Raw genomic sequence first — 23,584 nt, 5'->3', positions numbered from 1 at the left:
TTAAATACGTACCTTTAGTTTAGTGTACGATTCTTGAGTTATCTTTCCAATATAATTTTTCTTCATAAATTGTAATTACATAATTCGAAAAACTGTAAAATATACATATATTATCTTTAACTCGTCTTTTTACTAAAAACATTTAATATAGGTATAATTAATTTTAATACAAGAAAACAATTTCAAGAAAATGCCATAAATAAAATTGGTCGATTGTAAATTCCACCGATTTATGGTTAGTCGATTTTTGAGTTGAATTTAAAACATATAAATTCCACTGGTACGTTTTTTTACCTGAAAAAAAATGTAAATTCCACCGATGGTAAAATGCACAGACTAAAAATATTTTTAATATAACTACGAACCTTATAATCTCAGAAATTCTACATCATAACCATGCCAAAAACATTTAAATACCATAATTTCGTTATTCAAGAAAAAAAATATCAGTATTATGCAATTCGTTAAAGCTGCATCTAAACATTATCAATCTATATTTTAAGTTGTATTTAATTAATTATTTTTTTACTATTAAATATAACTGTTCATTATTATTTATTGATTATTAATAACTATATATATATATATATATATAAATATTACTAATTTTATTTTAATTTTTTTCAACTACTAACTAGTAATCATTATTAATTATTATAAATATACATCCGTGGAATTTACATGTGCCTGTAAAATTGGACATTTTTTGAAATGTTAATATCATTAAAAGTAAACATATTTCCTAGAAATATTTTTATTTTTCATAGGATTTAAGAATTAAGAATAAATTGTATTTATTAAATTTTCTTTGTTAGAATACGGTTATAATTTATTTCATTAGACTGTTTTATTGTTTTAATTCACACACTATTGTTATACTTACATTACATTGCCATATTATTGTTTAGTACTTTGGTAATTTTTACACAATATATACCATGTACCTTTTACTATTTTTCGAAATTTAATATCTTTAAGAGGATTACATTCTTATAAATAACAAAAACTCATGTTATGTATACGTTAAAATACAAACAAATTATATTGTAATGAATAATAATATTAAAACAGTACATCTTTTAACAACATATCAATGTGTAAGATAGAACTTACGGAAACACTTATTAAACTAATACTGAATAAAAATACAAAACCATCAACACAAGTAGAAACAATTTTTTAAATATTATTAGTTAATCATATTATAAAACTTAGTCGAATATAACAATTCATAATTTATAAAAAAAAAGTTAAATTTTAATTAATAATTAAATATACAGAGTTGGTCCTTTTATTTTAAGTTTTTAAGGTCAGAGTACATAATTTACAAAATAACGAAGTTAGTATGATTATTAAGAAATAACATTTAATCATTTTTGTTGTTTCAGTGATTTAAACAAATAGATAGGTAATACTTAGAAAATAAACTTCAGGATTTTCTCAAGGATAATAAACAGTACCAACTCCAATACCAACACCAACACCATTAATCAGTAGTGAAATTAAATGTGCAGATTCTTTTTTAAAAAAGAAACGTATTTTCACTCAAGTGTAAATAAACACACATGTGATGGGTAAGATTTTAATTGAAGGAGATGTGTAAGAAATCTATGCTTATTTTTGAAAATATAGTTAAAATTATACAACTAACAAAGATGACATGCTGAATTGGCAAGACAATATTATAATAGAAAAAAAGGTTTATATGAGTTGCTCTCGTTGCTAACAAAGTAACAAATTTAATGGTACACGCATAAGCTACATTATAAGATGAACAATAAATTATAAAATAACTGTAAGTTTGTTAAGCAAGTATATTATGTGTTCCATAGAAAATTTTAAGCCAATTTAAATTTGTGGCGTACTTAAAATATTTAAAATTTAAATGTAGTCTTGATCAATTGTGTTGTACTTATATGCAATAATTAAAATTCTACATAAATAAGCTACTTGTCTACGATGTACATTTTGCTACCATTAGAATCTCAGTCAAATTATTAGTACTCGACACAGTTTTGCATTTACATAACTAACGTATGAACAAAGTTTTAGATGCAAGGTTTTATTGAGTGAATGATTTTTTGTAATAAATAAGTGCTCTGAAGAAAATATAATGATTAATTTGAGTGTTTATGGGGTGGTGAAGTAATTGGATGCTGTATGTGTGGTGTGGTGACTGGTGATGTAATTAATGTGGAATGGAAAGACATGCGTAAAAACTAGTTAGGTTTATGTGTAAATTATGTGCCTGTTGATTCCAGAATTTGAGCAGTAAAAACTTAATTACATTCGTAGATAATGGATTTTGTAACTGTTACAGCACCCGCCAACTGAAAAATCAAAAATCAATATTAAATGTATCATTATATACATAGAATAAATAACACTATTCATACCTAATATAAACTTGCCAAATAATCCTGACAACCGCGATTAACGTTTCTTATATCCATCATTGACAATGATTGTTCAAGTGATTGCAACATCAGTGTTCTTTAGACGGGAATACAGTTTGTGCCTTGTGGTCGTCAGGTATCAAATATTGTTCTCAGTTACAAAGAAATAATTCATTGTTAGGACCACTGGGATGTTGACTTGGCATTCATTTTTAAGCCATGGCAGATGTATGGTCACAGTTACTAATCAGTAAATGCACTTGATTGATATCACGAACAAGAAATAAGACGATATTTTTTCCAACAAAGACTGAATCAATGAATATTTGTACATAAGAAATGCATGTTTAGTTTGAACTTTTTGTCATCGCTAATTTAATTCATACTTTAAACTAATTGCTGCTCTTATATAATCGGTATACCCGAAAATTATTCACCGTATAATTGTAATTAATACAATATAATTCCAACTGTTCATGTTTATTTATCTTGATTTTCATTTCAACACAATAATTTATTCATAAATTCTTATAGTAGTTATTTTTAATTAATTAATGGACATGAGGTGTCTTATAATATTCTTCTAGCACATAATATATATACTATACAAGTATGTTCAAAACAGTCGAAACACTATGATTATCAACCTTGCATTTGTCTCTTAGAGCTCTAGAAGTGAAACAAAACTTAAACTATACTAATTATTCTCCGCTGACGTTTATTTTTCTGTTTGTTTTACTTCGAAAACTGGGATGAAGTATTTTGTTTTCCATCATGCAATAATGTTTTATATATTTTATACTCTATGAGTAATTAGTGAGTTTAACGCCATCACTAAGGCATACACAGTAATTTTTAATGTGTTCACAAAATTAAAACGTTGTTTATTCATTATTTTTCTTAGCGACGTTTATATTTAATCAAACGTGAGGAGCGGTAATCTCGTGATTTTTTTATTTGATGATAATTGCTCTCCTGAAGTTTTGGCATTCACATGCAACACATCTACCAAACAAACAAACGAGTAATTGTTAAAAACATAAAATCAATTTATCTTTTATTATTCAATGTCTGTACAAAAATGTAATAAGTGTAATAAGCAATTTAAGTTAGCTCACCTTCTAGGACTGTCCACCACGGACAGGCTACGGCAGTAAATGCAACGCTAAGCGCAGGTGGTGGTGGTGGTTCGAGTGGTTGAGGTCGGAATTGTGGCACCAATAGCTGCCGTTGGGATTGTTGTGAGTGACCAACAGATTGCTGTTTTGGTTGATGATGAACATGACGGTTTGTAAAAACAGGTGTTGGTGTCTGTTCATCACAAAAATTTAAGGAATTGTCACGTTCCATCCTAGACGACATAGCTATTGTTGAACCTGTAACAAATGAACGCACGCGTATTTTTCATTAATTATAATATTTAACCTGATTTTTGTAATTTATACTGTGATACTTTTATACTTACAGTTTGGAGGTTGTTTACGCCTTATATCAGTGGCCATAATCTCCGTTGTCCATTCAACCATATTATCGTCATTAGGTTCGGCTGATGAGTCACTCTCACAGTCATACCGATCCCAATCAGCTACTGGATCACCAGCGCTTCCCCGTTGCAACCATTCTCGATCAGGGTCCTGGCCAAATGATGCGGCAGCAGCGAGCGCCCCAATAAATTCGCCATCACTTTCTTGTTCATCAGAGTTTGATTGGCTATGGTCTGAGTTTGATCCCGAATCTGAGCCATAACTATTCTCGTCATCGGTAACGGTGTAACCATTCGGACCAGCACTGGAACTTCGACGTCGATCTATAACGGTTGTATTAGTCTTACCACTCTGCTTTCGCTTCGTACTTTTATGACGTCTTCTACGCCGCTTATTCTTAGTGCGTATCCACCAGCCACCCGGACTTTTGTGCACGTATTGCGCAAAACCCGATTCGGCTGCTTCAGCAGCACAATAATAAGGTACAGGGGGTGGAAGTAACAGTTGAGGCTTTTGCTGATTTTGAATTTGTTGAACGAAGCCACCGCCATACTGATCCAACCCATCACTCTCAGACCAGGCCCGATGTGGATGTTGCATTTTTCCAGATTTTCCTGGTGTCGATGCGACCGACGATAATCCTCTTACACTTCCATAACTATTCAGTTGCTGCTGTAATCGATGCTGGTAGTTATACTGTTGTTTTCGCCTACTTTTTTTTCCACACATGCTATTATAATTATTGATTTCATACTGTTGTTGGTAGGGCTGGCGATGTTGCTCTGTACCGTGGTCATTGTTATCCAGCTGATCGAAAATAGATGTCGAGCATGGGTCACTGAGTCGCCTCTATTGTAAGTGAGATTAAAACAAAAAAACATCAATGAATGCAAGTAACAATGCAGACAAAATCATTGATATTTGTCGGTTAAATATTTTATATCTATATCAATAATATTATGTAATGCTAGTATGGCCCACATAAGTTTAATATAATATACCTGAATACGCAAACTAAAAATAAAACTGCATAGAATTATTAAAATATATCAGTACTTGGCTATTTTCTAAATCTAATGGCATAGCTACCTAATATTTTTTAAGTTAAGTATAAAATTTCAGACCCGTGCTTAATTAAAGATAAATTTATATAATTACATCATTTTTATAACGTCATGGCCCATTTTTTTTATAGATAATTTGTACTTGATTATGAACTGTCTTAAAAATACATCTCATCTCAGTATATAAGCTTTTTTTTGGTGGTTTTTGTGTTAAAATGAATATATTATTATTATTATTATTTTCATTATAATGAAACTCGTTTAAAATAACTATAATTTATAATGTAAAGATGTGCAAATAGATTGATATTGACTTAGTTCTGCAATAAATCTGGCATACAAACTTTACCATTTTCAAATCCAACAACTAATGGACACTTGTGAAAAAAAGCCATCTTTCCATCTTTATAGATTCAATCTAATAAGTTGCATGTATTATTAAACAATAAAATATATCTTACCGGCTTGCGACCCCTGCGTCGTTGACGCTCAAGTTGTTGCTGTTGTTGTTGTTGATAATAATAGGAAGGCGTTTGGGGTGTTTGCTGTTCGCTACTGGCCGCAGTTTCATAGTCCCATCCGTAATCATAGTAATCACCCGGTTCAGAAGCTGTTCCCGGTGTCGTGAAGGACTCGAGTTGCTGTTGCTGGTAACCAATCACTGTGGTGTAATCATCGTTATCCTGGTCATAATATGCGCTAGTAGTAAAATCAGGGTTCTGATCGTATCTGGTTTCGCCGCAATCGTCTTCTCTACCACCACACTCCTGTTGGTGATAGTGGTGGTTGTTGTGGACATTACCATCAAAACCTGAGGTTACCGTTTCAACCGGCTGTATTGGTGCTGTTAAATAATTAATGTCATAAAATCCACGCATATAGCTAACATTTGTGTTATTACTATCATCCGTAACAATAGTTGATTGTAATTATTATTATTATCATATTCATTATTGTAATAATAAGTTTTTAACGGAACTATTACCTTATGTAACCCAAAACACTTTCTATCGGGTTATTCAACACAATTTAATGATGGGGCTGAAGTAGAATATAATGTATAAATAAATAAAATACAATTTCTAATACATTTTAATGTAACTATCTAACAATAAATTATTAAAATGTATACAATTATAAATCGTTTAGTGATATTAAAAACGAATATTTCTGGACTTAGTTATCCATCCTCTATCGAAAATAATCCCTGAGGGTGCATTTATCTTACAGCCTTTAATAATGTATATTAATAATCATAACTTTTGTCTATAATAATTAGTTACATAATATCAATATTAATAATTTTAAAGACTAAACAAAATAAATAGTATGTCCTGAAATATGTTCAAACTAATTTGTAATTATATTACAATACACGTAAATAATCAAATGAAGCAAGAACTGCTAAAAACCGTGCTCACTACCAAAATAAAAATAAAATTATTAATCTACCTATCATCTGTAGTCGATTCTCGATAATTTTATGAAATTATAATACTATATGAGACTAACTTTTTGGGTTAGAAACATGCCGAGGAAAATGTTTAGAGTGCACATTGTATATTTGTGTATATGGAAGTTAATTTATAGAGTACTATTTTTTATGAAAACAATCAGTAAGACAGTAACAATGATAATCTAAACAACTGAAACTAAATCGTGTGACACTTTTATATTAAAGTCTCTACTATCAGATATTATACTACGGCGCTTTTACCTACACATTGGCGAAACACTAAGTCTACAACTAAAAAATACATTGCACAAATATACTTACTATATCATAAATATTTGGATTTTGGGCTATTGGGTTATGGATCCGCTGATCGTCTTAGCGCCAGTGTCAGATCACAAAACATATAGTGTCTTCTTCTAAACGGGCGCAGATTTTGACTCGCGTGAACATTACTTCCATAAATTTTGATATATTGGTAGTGGCTGCTTCTAGTATAACTACTCGTACTTGAAACCCTACTATATAGGTACTCCGATGATAAATATTAATACGGAGCACATTACTATAAAATATACACGTGGGACTTTGAGCAATTGCGTAAAAAAACACAAAAAAATAACACCAATACATATACGCACATACATTCGCATAATCCTAAATTCCTAACATATATATGTTATTATAAATAATAAGCTTGATATATTTATAAAAGATTTGAATTTTTCAAGGGCAATAATATTATCTTTGGAAATAATGAGCTATACTTGATATTATTATTAAAAATGTTAAATATTATAAATTTTTTTCCAATAATTTTGAAATATATGCCTCAAAATATCTTTTTTACAACAAGATATTACTTTTTCAACAACGATTGTATAATATTTTTGTTCAAACATAACGAAGTGCAAAATATAACCAACAGGAAAAAAAAAGTAATTAAGTCGGTACTTTTATTATAAGTACACTGTGGTTGTGCTAGGGTATAATGGTACAAATTAGTTCCATGTTTATGTCCCAGATATGTATGAGATGCGTGCAACAACATTTTCTAAAACAAAATTTATCATGTTATGTTCTAAATGCTATTGGTTTTCATTGAAACGTAATTATTGTGTTACGTAAATCAGAAGACAGCATATAAAACTATTACAATTTGTAATAATAATAGATATTGGAGATACTAAGTACCGAGGGACGTGGATATCAAGTGGTTGGTAATAAGTATGCAAATAGTGGTAAATGATATTATACTGCATAAATAATAAATTTGACATATCAAAAGGTATATCAGATAATTTCATACGTATATATTTACTTGTATAATGTATATATTATTATAAGTTTATAATTATAAATAAATAGTAGGTACGTCGTATGTGTGTTATATGTAGTTAAAGTAAATCATGTGCTAAGATTTATATCTATAATTTGGTGTTTTTTCAGTCCTTTTACACACAAATGTAGTTAGTAATGTACTAATATCCACAAATGGCCGTATGTAATGATACAAATAATCAATTTTTTTATTTTGAAAATTTTACTATTATAAACATGAAAATGGCATATTTTGTATTTTTGCGCTATTTATGTTACACTGTAAATTTCAAATTCATAAAGTCAGTGTTTTTAAAAATCGATTAAAATTCCATGAATTTACGTATTTGAAAATAATACTAACAAAACTTATGTAATTTTTAAGAAAAAACTTCAGTTTTCTAATTCAATAAATTTTAAATGTTAGAAAATACTTTACTTTAATTTATTATATATTATAGTGTTTTGGAAATTATTTGTTAGTTCATTGCATATTTATCTTATTTTTTATGAAACATAAATTCTAGCTCTACACAAATATATATATTAAATTAATTTAAGTAATATATCTATATTCGTATTGTGATTAGTTAATAGTGAATCTATATGATTTATTATTGTGTACCTAGATAGTTTATCGACGATTTCTACGTTAATAACAAGTAATTTAATTCTGGTACTTCTTCTATATGCCTATGTCCTATAGGTACTCAGTCAAATAATAATAAAGTATATCGAAACGGATAAATTTAAACACACACCTACATACTTTAACTTTTATTATAAAATAAAATAAAATTCACTAGATATTGACATATTGTCATATTGAACGCATGCAATGATGTACTACGGGTATTATATTGTCACACGTCCATTTTTATTCTATCAATACCCAATAATTTATAAAAGTTTAATTATTATTAGCAAAAATCATCCTATATTTGTTAAAAAATATAATAAATTATATATGTACATGTTGACCTTAAGCAGTTACCTAAACAAATATGCTATATTTATTTAAAATAGAGTTTGTCAGAAATAATTTTTTATTATTATATGTATAGTGTATTGTAATTATATAAGTATTATTTTTTTTTATTCAAGTTTTGTTACACAATTTTCCTAGTCTATACATATATTATGGGTATATTATATATTTTATCATATGTATTATAAATGTATACTGTTACATCACTATGTATGTATTAATGTTATTGTAAAGCGAATACAGTATGTATTTAATCAGTATTTACTATTTATTATTATTATTATTCAATTGCATGTACTTAGTTAAAAATACTAAATTAATGAATATACATTAATAAAATACAATAAAATGTATTTCCCACGTGTATATTTAAATAATAATATAAAAACTATAAAGTATTGGTGCCGAAAAATATCAATCGTGCGTGTACCATAAATTATATTGTGCTGTATTTTGAATGAGAGTGTTTATGTAAATAGAAAAGTTTTTCTTTTTAGTGAAATGTGCGCGCAAATTATAACAAATATACGTCAAGGAATAATAACATTCCACTTAAAAAATATAGTGTTACATTAAAGTACCTAAAATATATTAAAAACTGGAAAAACGTCATGCATAAAAAGAGCCAAACACTAAAGGCCTAGAAAAATCATGTGGAAAAATTACTTATGAAACTGACATGCAAATAAAAATGTAACTGAAATACTTCAAATGCAAAACAACTCCTTAAAAATGATATAAAGATTTTTAAGTGGGGTACAAAAATTAGTATAACATTAAATTGGAAATTATTGAATTCTCTAGGTTTGACTATACGTAATACGTATCTACCTCAAACCATATTTTAGTGTAAATCGGTGATATATATAATTGGTACCATCAATTATCTGTAGTCTATAATATAGACAAAAAGTGTCCCATTTCGATGCATTTGTATTATATAGTAAAAAAGACGTGATAACTTCTTCCATTGGAAACCAATCATTTTTGATGTGTGCAATGAATGATAATTGTGTGAGTGGTTTTAAGTTAAGATGATTTGATTAGAAGAAAGGGAGATATCTACACGCATGCACGTAGCACTTAACAAGAACGCACCATTAGGCGTCGCGTGTCAAACTTAGTTGTATCAAACTATTTTGTCAATTGTATTGGAACTATAATATCTAATATGATAATATGATTATTTGATACAATACATAAAATCGAAATTAAATTTATCATGGATGATTTTCTTTATTTTTTTAATTTAATTTAATTAATTTTTGAGTGTTTATATTCAAAGTTTAAAAATAAAATATTGAAGAGTTCAAATTTAAAAAAGTAATTTTTTTTTAAAATAAACTTTATGACAATTTTAAAATATGCAGATGGTGTAGTATTTGATAATCAGTACGGTTGGCCAAAGATAAGTGACTGAGGTAGGAAATATTTTTTAGCATTAAAAACCTGTTATCTGATTTGAATTTACCCTAAATAATGAGTATTTAATATAATATGATTAAACGTTTATACTTTATTGTACATAAGAGAGAGAACAAATTTAGTATAATATGACGTTTTTCGTTAGAAATTTAGAATTGTTGATTATCCGTATAATGTACCTGTACGAAAATAATATCAAGTAAATACAATGTCTAGTATTTAAACGGTACTTATACGCATATCATTGGTTTCATGGTTATGAGTTTTTTTTTTTATATATAATATATAATCGGAGTATCTATGCATAATATCCCATTCGGAATTCGGAAAGAAAACAACATTAATTTAGATTAGGTAGTATTAGTTGGTTATCTTCAATTACTGGTCATTCCTTACAAATCTAGGATAGTTCTGAGTTAGAACCGTGACTGACAAACGTTCGTTTTTAGATTTTTGGTGGTCGTGTGGTAAAAATAATCACGATAATAATGAATAATGATAACAATGATAATAATAATCACAAACACGGACGTAACACGCTGTATGGGTTTTTGTAAGAAAAAATAAATAAAAAAAGCGTTTGTACTTACCGAGCGTGACGGCCATCTGAGCCAAGCCCTTCGTACAACTGTCGTCCGCATCAAAGTCCGAGTCGTCGCCGTCGCGATTTTCGTCATCCGATGACAATTCGCCGCCGCTGTCGTCATCACAACTCGGCCGGCAACCGCGCACCGTCACGTATTCCACGCGATCCGCGTCGGCGACGGCCGTAGAAGAGCTAGCACCGTAATAGCAATCATATTCTCCGCAGTCTGATGACGGAGCAGAGTCTTTGCTGCCGCCCACGAACAGCGCCGTCAACGATGCGGACAGGGCAGCGCCCAGCGACGATTTCTTGCCTCCACGTTTCCGTTGCTGTTGCCGCCACCGTTTCCTGCGTTGGCGTTCCGCATTGCGGTACAAGCTCATCTGTAAACGATTGCTATAAGTGCCAAACACCAGTGTCATATCACACGACAATAACATACTAAACTCAACTGTGATTCGAGAACGATATCAACATCAAAAATAATAGCTAGGTTAACGAAACAAAAAATAAAATAAATAAATACTAGAAACATATTTTTGTAGGTACTAAAAAGGCAGATTGTGAGTTTTTTTATATTGAGACGAGTAATGGCTTAATTTGAATTGATCTATAAACGATATCAAACCAGTGTAGAATTTACAGCGAGTCTTTGACATTTTTATCATTTATTTCGGATGATATATTGAAAAACTGAAAAAGTATAACGGAAAAACAGGAATTTTTACGCATAACCACTTGTCTACAAAATCGATTTTTTGTAACTCAAAAATGAATCATTGTAAATAATTAAAATTTTTACCAAATGTTTATATTAGCGTTATCTATTTACGATTAAATTTTCAAAATATTTAGAATTTTTTTAAACTATTTATTTAACTAATTTTTTTTCATAAAATGCCGATAAAAAAAATTTGGCTTTCCAAAAAATCTTTAAAATGTAATACAAGGTTTATTCTTTATAGTTGTTCTTGTTGTATTAAAAAAAAAATCAAAAATCGTTACTCAAAATTTTTGTTTATAAGCGTTAAAAGTTCAAATGTTTACAAAATATGTCAAAATCGCGAAAATTCGCAAGGAATTTGAAAATTGAAAATTCATAAAATGTTTGTGATTTATATCTAAGGTTAAAAAACCCAACTCAAGGCTCTCCATAACTTTTTCTTCAAATAACAGTGAAAAAAACTCTAGCGTCAATATAGAAAAAATTGTATGAACGTATGAAATTTATTTTTTTACGAAATCGAATAAAATAACGATATATTATAGTTTAACTATAGGTAATAATATTATATCTTATAATTATCCTAGATTTACTAATCATCTCCGTTTAGAATCGTTTTTCGTATACAATGATACCTGTCATTGCATTCAAATTTAACACATCCATTATAGTGACCTACTCATCTCCATGTCTACTATGTAGCAAAGCGATATCCACTTGCCCACCTTTTTTTATGTTAACTACGCAAGTTTAACATTTAAGAGACGTTATTGTGGAGTTTTATATAGATACTGGGTAATTGTAACGACATTATTTTATAAAACGAATAATGATCTCTCTGAGATTGTTTTTAAGTTGTGTATTTTATATTTTTCTTTTAAAAGCTCTGTCCTATGTAGAGATATTATTACACTAACATTTTTTCTTAAAAATGCATGATCTAATCACCTTGCACTCGTATGCGGCGCGCACCGCAGCGTAAGGGACGGCACCGGTGAACAGAACCGCTCTGTTTTGATTTTGTTTTAGTTTGACTGGCGTGGATTTGTGACGACTGAACTGGTTGCAATTGCCGTCATCCAAATCTTTGTCGTTGCCGTCATCATTGTCGTTATTGTGGTATTCCTCGACCACGGTTGCCGGACCAGGCCAAGTTGCAACCAGCTCGGCGCATACCGTTTGTCCAGGGCGTACAATCACTGTGCGGAATGCCTGCGTTACGGACGATGTGACATTATTAAATATAATCAGTAAAAAAGTAAAAATCGTATACAGCTATAGTAATAATACAAATTATAAAAATATTAACATTTTAGTTAGAACTCGACAAAAAAAAAAAGCAAATAGAATCTGAATCACTTTTATTGACATTTGACGTTCAAGTAAAAATTATTTTAAATATATTCATATTGTATTGATTCTAAATAATATATACAATGCTATTTTTAAAAATGTATTGTAATCAAATTGTGAAGGCTGTTATGCAGATAATCATATTCATAAACAAGTTTAAAAAGGTTAGACGAAATAAATTTAACATACAATAATTCAATTCACTATAATATAATAAGTAAAATGAGCGCAATGATACACGCTTCACAGAGCTTTTTTTTTCAAAATCAATATTAAAAAGAAACTTGTGTAGAGATCTGCTTAATGAATAACAGAAAAAAAAATGTATAATAATAATTAAAAAAAATAATATTTAGTTACAAAAATTTTTAAGCAAAAGGAAGTGCGATCACTGGATGGTTTCTTCCCTCACCCTATTCATGTTTTTTAATATAATGTAGCACATATTCTCATTATGCCTATATGGATATAGATTGTATATTCTCTAATAAAAAAAAATATATATATCAATATTGACCAATGTCAATTATAAAAATGTCAAATGGCACAAAATAGTTGGAAAACATATTAAATATATCCCATCAGTATATGATCTATATAGACAGATATATTGACGTATTGCAGTTTTGTCGAATGAAAACTAATTTATATCATTTACCAACAGTATTCATATAGAATTATTTAATAATACTATAATTATTGTAAGTTATCCTAGTAATAAATGTATACACAAAACAAATACATTAGCTTATAATTTTCATCGTTTATGTATGACTTATAATATTAATCATTTATAAGAAACAACGAGAATATTATACAATTAATAAGTATTGTATTCTATAAATTTACCTATCCACAACATTTTACTCTTGATTAATATTGGCAATGCTGATTTCTCAAAATTAAATTTAAATACAAATATCATTATTTGTTCTATTTCAATTTTTTATTTTAACAATTCAATTTACTATGATACATTAGTTTATTTATCATTTAACTAAATCATTATTTTTATTAAAAATATATAAACATTAATAATGTACACGAATTATAATTTTAAATTCTTTAAAAAGTTGATACACATTTTGGTTTTTAAACTGGTAAATTAAGCAAATAATACTCGACTTGTATTGGTTCCATGTTTTATTTATCTAGTTTTCTGAGTGCTTATCTAATACATCGATATTGTAATTATTAAATTCAAAAATCAATTTCACAACCATACTATGTGTAAAAGGATTCTAAAACCCTAAAACGAGATCATATTTCTAGCACGTTTGGGATATTTATTAGTTTATTACCATAACGTAATTAAATTAAATGTATAAATGTAAATCAATATTATTTTAATACTAAATATCATAATAAAGTGATCTCAAATATTTAAACGCAACATTTTAAATATAATTTAACATATACATAATAATACATAATATAGCACCTACTTCGGCAAAATCGTCGACGGCCCAACACAAGGCGGGGTACACAGGCCGCTCTCTAGGTCCCTTAGCTGCGTCCATACGCCTGCCACTAGTCGATGCATACACTGTCTGCTTATTATTTCATCATACCCCGTTAAGTCAACAGCGACAAAAATTAATTAGAAATTGTCGTGAAAACCACGCAGAAAGTCCGCGAGATAATATAATATCTACTCACGTGCACGTATCGCGACAGCAGCTGAAGGTCGTATTCACAGTCTCCTTGCCCGTCGTCGGCCGATTCGAATTCTCGCGAACTGTCGCAGTGACCAAAACAGGTGGCGGCTTTTCTGGGCACACGCACGCACACGGCCACCGTGAGTGTGTACCGCAGCCGATGAACGATGGCGTTCAGGCACACCGTTTGCCGCCACAGGATTGCTGGGTCGCCGATCGGTAACAAGGTCGGTTTTTGCTGCTGTTGTTGCTGCTGCTGTTGGTTGTGCTGTTGTTTTCGATAAGCCCGGGTGTCGTAAGTTACCTATGTATAGACGCCGAGGCGATTGTGAGCAAAGAAAAATTAAAAATATTACCCACAACACACACACACATATATATATGTATAACTGTATAAGTATATAACTGCAGTAATAAACCGCCGTTATGAAAATGAGAAATTTTAAAGACGTTTTTTGATGAAAATTCTGTATACTTTATGATATACAAAGCGACTACTTTGAGCTAAACTTATAATTGTATTTTTACAGAATATCATATACATCGCAATGGTCGGCAACCGGCGGCACGCGCCGCTATTGTATACGGCTCACTTTAAATTTTAGAACGAGAATAATTTTTTTATAAGTTTCTTTATTTTAATGTTTTAACCAGTATTTTTTTTTTTTCATAGTTAATAATTTTAGAATATAAAGTTTTTATTTTTATATTGCCCACAAATTCTTTTTAATTCTTGAATGTGGCCCGAGAGTCCAAAAAGGTTGCCGATCACTGGTATATTGTATTTATTTACTGTCCTCTATACAAGTGGTAATAATTATAATACCTCAAAACAAACAGTTTATACATCGATATAAAGTATGTACAAGATTAGAATATGATTATATTTATGAACGATCGAATATTGATAGAAAAAACCAAAGTGAGTTTACGACTGAATTATAATATATGAAGCGGCGTGAAACGCAACACGAGAAATAATATATTTTGTAAAAACAAAAAAGATTTAGAAAAAGATTAGTATACACTATACGTCTAATGCGGTAAGATGAAATAAAACATAGGTCGGTATCAGGACGAGAAGTTGAACGTATATGGATTAGGGTATTAGCGTATTAGCAATGCGATGAAGAGGGTGTTTCATAGAGATATATATGTGTATGCATATTATTTGTCCTTACCTTTCGCCGACGTTGTGATGAGGACGATCGGCTCTTACTGCACTTGCGCCGGTTTCGCCGGCGCCGCACGAAAAACAACAAGTCGTCCGAGTCGGCCGTGGCGGTAGTCTTCGTGCAGTCCTCGTCGAACACAAAATATCGGAGGAACACGTCGGTCCACCAGTACGCCGAGGCCGCCTCGTCATCGAGTTCAGATCCGGTGGTTGTTACGCAATTTGTAGTCGCTGCTCCTTATTAAAAAAAATATATAAATATGCATCGTAAGATGTATTCATAAACGAGACGACAACGTCATAATGAACTTAAAAAACGCGTGAACTCAGAACTGAATGGGCCTGTAAATTGTAATTTAATGCATTTTTACGCGTCGGAAAATGGCCTATTGTTGTACAATTTGTATTATTAATTAATTAATTTTTTTTTATTATTATTATTCTACACGATTCTCAGGTCACATCGACCTTAAAATGTTTATTATTTTTTTTTTTTGATCATTCACAGTTCCCTATACATTTCATTGCAATGAGTTAACATACAATAAAAATTGAAGTCAGAGTAGAATCGCCCACCTTAGCGTCCCCTAAAGTAAAACGACCACTAAAAATTAAAAAATCCCACAAGAGGGCGATACCGCACACGCGTTAGGAATCGCTTACTTAAACTAAATTAACCTAACTTTTTTATTTTTTCAATATTATTACGATATTCTCCAAAACGTTCGACGAGAAAATACCATCATTTACCTGTGGCCGAGGTAGAAGCCGAACGTCGCGAACTGTCGTAGCGGTGTCGTCGGCTCTGCCGACTCTGCCGGCCGTTCACGGCCACGCGCTGTCGTTCCTTTTGCCGCTGGTACGCGATGTCCGCCAGCAAACGGTCTACGGACGAAAAAGCGGCTGCCGTAGTAGTGCGCTGACCGCCGGCGCCGTCCACGCGCAAGGCGGACGGGCGCCGCGGCGCGAACGCGGGCGACGTGGACGCTTGCATACCGAAGTCCACGTGGCCGTGTTGTAGTATTGTCGTGTCGATTTGATGGTGGTTTTGGTGGTGATAGTAATGATATTTTGGTAGGTGGTTGTAGTGGTGATGGTTGTGATGGCGGTTTTGTTTTATTGATATTTATTATTATTATTATTATTATTATTATTTACAGATGTTGACGAAGTTGTAATGTATCGTCCTCGACAGTAAAGTGGCGGCGTCTGGCTGCGCTTGCTTGAGGGTGGTGGTGATGAGTTGTTGTTGTTGTTGTACCACTGCTGATGCTACTGCCGCCGCCGCCGTTCCGCTGTCGTAAATATCTACACGCAGATAAAAACGTTACGGTTATTTTATATTTTTATAAGTCGACACTCCGATCAAGCCAAAGTACATGCAAACCATGCAGACATAAGATATAAATTATTACTAACCAAGTCAAAATCAGTAAAAGATTCGTTTATTTGCCTATTAGTCATAAGTATTGGCAATATTGCGATCAATAATGATAAATAAAAAAATTATAATAATACATAAACGTGGTAAACCACGGTCGTCGACCCGGTGCAGATAGACGGCATTTAAAAAAAAAAAAAAAATATTTTGTTTAGGGCTAGGATTTATATGCATTCAGTTTTGGTATGCCGTTTATTTTTAAGTGTTTTTTTTTTAGAAAACTGATTAGTAGTGTCCAAAGATCGCCGCGTAAATTGCGATACAAACGATTTATTTTTTACTTTGAATATTATAATTGCATTGAACTAACGATATATTATGACGTGTAACTATACGAATGTGCATATTTTATAAAACAGATATATTGTTTAAACGAAAGTAATAAATAATAATGTAAAAACTATGTTGATTCATATTACTCTGATAATTATTTCGATTACATAAAATCAGTTTATTTGTCTTTGAGAAAAACAATTTAAAAATCTGTTATGTTATTAATTGTGAATTTAATTTAAAGTATTACCTATAAGTACTGACAACAATTTTTTAGCTAGCATAAAAATAAGTTAGGTTTTCTCATTCAGTCAATTTTAAAATTAAAAAAAATTATTTATTTTTATGATTATTTGAAAACTATTGGTCATCGTTAGTTTATTGTGTATTTTAGTATTTTATATTGTGTATATAAACAATATACATCCTAGCCCAAATATTAATTGTTACAAAATAATATGTCTACTCAACAATGAGCCCTTGACCGGTTGAGACTAAAACAATGTGTGACATAAAATAATAATACATAATAGCACTCCAAGCATAAAAAAACAAGTATTATATTGCTATATAATACTTGTTTGTGTACTTAATTAATAATAATGAGTTTTGGGTGTGCAGAAAAACGTGATGGATATGTGCGTAAAATAGCGAAAACGGTTCGTTTATAAATGATTATGATGACGTCTTGTGTAGGTATCAATAATTAAAATGTAACGATTTTGATGATTTAAGTATATCTGTACTTAATGATGTTATATTTTTAATTTATTAATTATTTATAGCACAATAATCTATAATAATAACACTATAATATATTAACGTGCATATAATAACACCATAGCTTATTGATAATATGTCATTACTCACTGATAATAATATTATGATAATACGATTGTGATGTAAATTATATTTATTGCTTTATGTGAAGATGAATTCAATAGTACAGTGTAGGTGAACAATTTTTTTCGATTTAAAATAATTTCAAAAAAGATTTATTTTTAAATTTACAATCGACGTTGTAAATTTTTTATGCTACGAAATGTAAAACGTTTTATTTTTATAGAAAAAAAAATATTCAGCTATAAATTGTTTTATTTGATTTACAATTATGACATTTTTATTGATAAATCAATGCTAGAACAGCATAAAAACACTAAAAACTATGTAGGAATTGTATAAGATTTGTTAAATAGGTAAACAAATTAACAAAGATGGAAGAGGTTTATGAATACTAACAATATAATTAATTATAGGAAGGTAAGAAGGTAACCACATATTGTAATAACTAATAACCTAATAAAATTTGGACTAAAATTATAAGTATAATAATTATTATACTGTATTCCTAACAGTGTTCCTTACTTAGACTTATAGTATTAAATATTAATCCAGTTCAAAATAAAGGACAGATTTTAATTCCAAAAAATAGGTTATTTAATAGAATGAGATTTTACCAATCGTTTAATAAATATATGATTTATTTTATTACACTAATAAAGTGACAAAATGAGATTTATATTAAAATATAAGGTAATAATTAAAGCTATTGCAATGTTTTATTTTTTATAAATACATTATATATATATCTAGTAATAATAATTATTACTATACTGAGTATACTGAATCTTACACGCATTAGAAAACAATTTAGAAATAATTTTAAAAGTAAATATTTTTCGGTAATATAAACTCGACAACATATTATAGGTACGACTTAATTTGTAATGAATTTATTTTAGCGTTTATAAAATTTATACTGATTTAATAAAATTGAAACTTTAAAGTATATGTTAACATCAAACACTAAATATATTTTAAATGTTGACCTAAGTAATGAATGTATAAAATGATACTCTTTGTTTGGTAAATGTTCACCTTTAGCAGCAGTAAACATAATTTAATCTTTAACTTTGATGTGTTTTCTGGTATTAAATTAAATCTGATTGGAACATTCTTAGTGTACTAAAAATGTTTTAGGAAAAAATGAAAAAAATTAATTACAACATAAATTAAATTTAGAAAATTTGTAGGAATTTCAAATATATGAAAAATTGTAGTTGTAATTTTTTGATTTGATAAAAAATGTTATGCTTGGCCAATAAACTTGTAAATTTAAAATAAGATTTCTTATAAATTTTTCTTATAGACATTTAAAAATATCAAAAATATTCATACATAATAATTTTATAAACGTTTAAATTTCAAATCTTGGCAATTAAAAACTGTTTATCAATTTAGGTTCTAAGGTTCAAAAATCTATAAAGTAAATAAAAAAATGAAAATCTAAATGTAAGATTTAAGCAAATACAACATCTTTTGTTATACACCAAATATTAATAATTTCAACGAGTATACAACGGGCGCAAGTCATTAAATATGTAAATAGTATGCTCTATATATACGAAAAAAATCTTTAAATATGCAAATATTGTACGTATACTTGACGTTCAAATACGAAAAACAAAGTGGGTTTGATTTAAACTCGTATATATAGGAATATGATCAGAATAACATATATAATTATTGCCAATTTGTTAACCTATTATAATACACGATATTAGTGCAACGATATAATACTCTAACTCGATAATGGACTTCTACACAAGCCTAACACGTCATAATATAAAATTTATCATTTCGTCCGTTATGTTGAACAGATATCGGACGATGAGACCGCGAATAACACAATATTTTTACGTCTTTGCAAAATAAATCGTTCGAACGACCAAAGAAATAGTATACATACAGACGCGGTAGAAATCGTTACAAATGATAAAACGTACGCGAATAATATTATTGTTATGAACAATAACGTAAGTAAGCCGAGTGTCGGTGTTTACTTCCGATTTCCGCAAAACCGCACTCACCTATTTACGATCGTATTCCCGCGGGCGCGTCACCGCCGTCTTCCTGTCGCACACACACACACACACACACAAACGCACCTTCCGATCGATATAATAATATTATTGTATGGCGAAGACGACAAATTATTGTAAGACAAAACGGTGGCGATGGCGATTACGATAATATGATAAAATATGCGATCACAGTTCACACAACATCACACGTTTTGCGTGCCTATATATTATCATCTACTGTGCACTAGCGTGTAGGTGTCGGTGAAATCACACGATTACAATATTATTGCGGTTCGTAAACAATATTATTACGTTATCAATATAGGTATTTTCCGGCACACACAAACGTCAGTCACCCGTGTAGTACTATACTGTAATAACGTAATAGTTTAAATATTTACGTAAATCGCGTGTTTTTTGCACGCACAACGCCGAACGAGCAACACCCGACAACGATCGTCGACACACACGTCGTCTACTGCCGCCGCCGAGCAGTCGCCGATAGACATATTATTATTATTATTATTATTATTATGATAACAGAAGCGACGACCGTCGGCGGCGGCAAAATATCGATCGAGCGCCGCCGCCGCCGCCGCCGCCGTCGCGACGCCGTGCGAGGGTGGTGCTTAAATTACGCGACTTTCGTAATAATAATAATATTATTAAAGTGTTCCACAGATGGCGCGAACGTAATGGGAATCGTATTATATCATGGTAGTCATAATATTATATTATTCTACCAAAATGACTAGATATTAGCACGTAAACATAATATAAACATTAAAATAATTAATTTACCCTAGACCTGGACGATTTTTAAAACCCGACCGACGTTGTGATTACGTACACATATTATGTATATAGTATATATTATTATAACCTAAGAATCTCAAAAATATAATATACCAATGTAGGTACTTACATAATTACATTTTATTAGATAAAAGTTTTTAAATTATAAACATTTTGTTTTTACGTTTTTGAATATTTATACGTTATGTAAGTGTTAACGTTTAACGTTAAATGTTGTTTATTATTTGATTTGAAACAATGAAAATCAACATAAACACGTGAAAAAAATGTTCTGATAACTTTTTCAGTGAAACGTATGTAATTTAAAAAACGTCAATAAAGTAGGTATTTCAGAAAATATTAACTATTGTTAACAGAAGTATTAGTCATACCTACAAGATTAAAAAAATGAATTATCATTGGACCGATGACGTATATAAGTAGGTTCCCTAACGGTTAGGGCCTAACCTAACCTTCAGCGTAAAAAAAACACAACAATTTTTATTAACGTTATTTTGTAATTATTTTCTTAATTTACATTATATACGTATATTGTTTACTATTAATTTTAAATTATGTTTATTGATATACCTATTTCATTTAATACATTGTAGTATTTAAATTTTTTCGTTTAATTTTTTTAATAATTATCTGTTATATAAAGTACTATAAATTAAAATTAAAATCTTGTTTTTAATATATATTTAAAATATAAATGTCAACAAAATGTTATATTTAAACAAAAAATAATGATTTTATTAATTTTGTTATAATGAGTTTAGTTCATAAAATATTATCTGTGGGCCTTTAAAACTTTTTTCACCACTATACCTATACACACATATATATTATATAATATTATTTAATGTAGACAATGAGTTTTTTTAAATGTATTATACATTATTTTTATGCTATTTACATTACAGACCTATTCACATTGTTCAATGGTACATTGATAAAATTATTGACTAGATATAATGTGTTAATAACTATAACTACAGTAATATTATTAATAATAAATATCATGTAGTACATTTGATTTAATTTAGCAATAAGTTTAATCTACCAGCATGCATTACTGAAAGAAAAATAAATAAATTATATCAATATATACTTTTACCCTTAAAACTATCATTATAGACTGTATTGGCGCAGATTAGTTTTTTCTTATATCTACAATAGTTCATTATTATTTCAAATCGAACACACATAATATTAATGTTATTTACTCAATTATGATATACAGTACCTATACACAATACACTCATCTACGTATTACGCAACACAGCAACATCACAGGTTTTTTTAAATTTTCAATACATTTTATACATAATTTATTGTGTAATTTCATGGTTTTTTAAATACATATTTTTATAGTGCTATATTTGCGTATATAATATTTTGATTCCTATTTATATTCAACTTTTGGAGCAAACTTTTTTTTTAGTCGATTTATTTATTTTTTTGTATATATTACGAAAATCAGTAATAGGTACTAATATCTGCTATAGAAATGTGTAAGCCCCAATATAATGATGATAATAGTTATAGTTTTAAAAATAAGGTTACTTCCACACTAAATAGAGATGTAAATAGTATTTACATAAACTGAGTAATATAGATATAAGATATTATTTATCAGTGATTATAGAATAGTTAGAAAACGAATGATATATAATTTATGTATATTATAATTTATGATTTAAATTGTATTATTTATTAAATTATGATAATAATATTTTATCATAAGCGCAATCCATCATGTTTACCAAAATCGCAAAACAAAATAATTTAAAATTATGAAAATATTTTTAAGTAATCAAAAATAAATATATATGTATATATTATATATGTATGTAAGAGGATATATGCTAGCTGTTTTGTTTCAAAGTGTGGTAATTAATTAATTAACCAACTTAATCAAAATATTAAAACAGACGTAGATTAATTTATGAATTAAATGTAATTAACTTTTGTTTTAAATATTTTACTTGACTCTCAATATATAAATATTAAATTGTAAATCATTAACATTTTATGATTATTATTATTATATAAATTGGTAGCTTAACATAAAAAAGTGAAGAATTAGTGACCAATATAGTGTAGAGGCTGAAAACGGACATACCAGAATGGTCAAAAAGGGAAAGATTCATTTTGACCAAAAAAAATTTTGAACCTAAATCTTAAAATAATTTATTACCTATTCAAGAATACATATCTCATAAATACAATCTTTTATAATATTTAAGTTGAGACCATTGCAGTATTCTAGCTATATTTAAGAGGACGCTACACTCGCATGTGTATTTTTCGTCTTAGTATAACTAATATTAGTTATTATTCGTATAACTAATATCAAAAACATAAAAATTATACTTCACAGACAATGTTCTCAACTATATTGTATATAAATTATACTATATTATTATTAAATTGTATATTAATTAGTCTTAACTATCATTACAACTTAAGTGGTTCTATCCCGCGAAAAACAGTTTTTGCCATGCCTTACATTTGTAAGACAGAGACAACACATCATGTGGGTGTAGTGTCCTTTAATATTAATGATTATCAGAGCTATTA

At 29.2% G+C, this 23,584-nt stretch overlaps 1 protein-coding gene across 3 annotated transcripts; it reads right to left on the bottom strand.

The window, feature by feature from the left end:
* Positions 1-863: 863 nt before the first annotated feature.
* LOC132926589 (uncharacterized) lies at positions 864-20,697 on the bottom strand. Of its 3 annotated transcripts, none has more exons than XM_060990959.1 (12): positions 20,210-20,697; positions 16,376-16,933; positions 15,633-15,856; positions 14,453-14,755; positions 14,239-14,343; positions 12,389-12,652; positions 10,721-11,099; positions 5,406-5,788; positions 3,862-4,729; positions 3,515-3,772; positions 2,397-3,401; positions 864-2,330 (listed from the first exon to the last, which is right to left on the bottom strand). In XM_060990959.1, exons 2-11 carry the CDS (start codon positions 16,617-16,619, stop codon positions 3,313-3,315), a joined length of 3,117 nt encoding a protein of 1,038 aa, XP_060846942.1. In that variant the 5' UTR covers positions 16,620-16,933; positions 20,210-20,697; the 3' UTR covers positions 864-2,330; positions 2,397-3,312. The 3 variants fall into 3 exon arrangements, with proteins under 3 accessions (XP_060846942.1, XP_060846940.1, XP_060846941.1); XM_060990957.1 differs by having other exon boundaries at positions 865-2,330; positions 15,633-15,862; XM_060990958.1 differs by lacking the exon at positions 20,210-20,697 and adding an exon at positions 18,210-18,333 and having other exon boundaries at positions 865-2,330; positions 15,633-15,862.
* Between the last annotated feature and the right edge of the window lie 2,887 nt (positions 20,698-23,584).

The sequence above is a fragment of the Rhopalosiphum padi genome, chromosome 3, assembly GCF_020882245.1.
Source record: "Rhopalosiphum padi isolate XX-2018 chromosome 3, ASM2088224v1, whole genome shotgun sequence".
Taxonomy (NCBI): Eukaryota; Metazoa; Arthropoda; class Insecta; order Hemiptera; family Aphididae; genus Rhopalosiphum; species Rhopalosiphum padi.
This window is presented reverse-complemented; position numbering and strand designations above follow the sequence as displayed.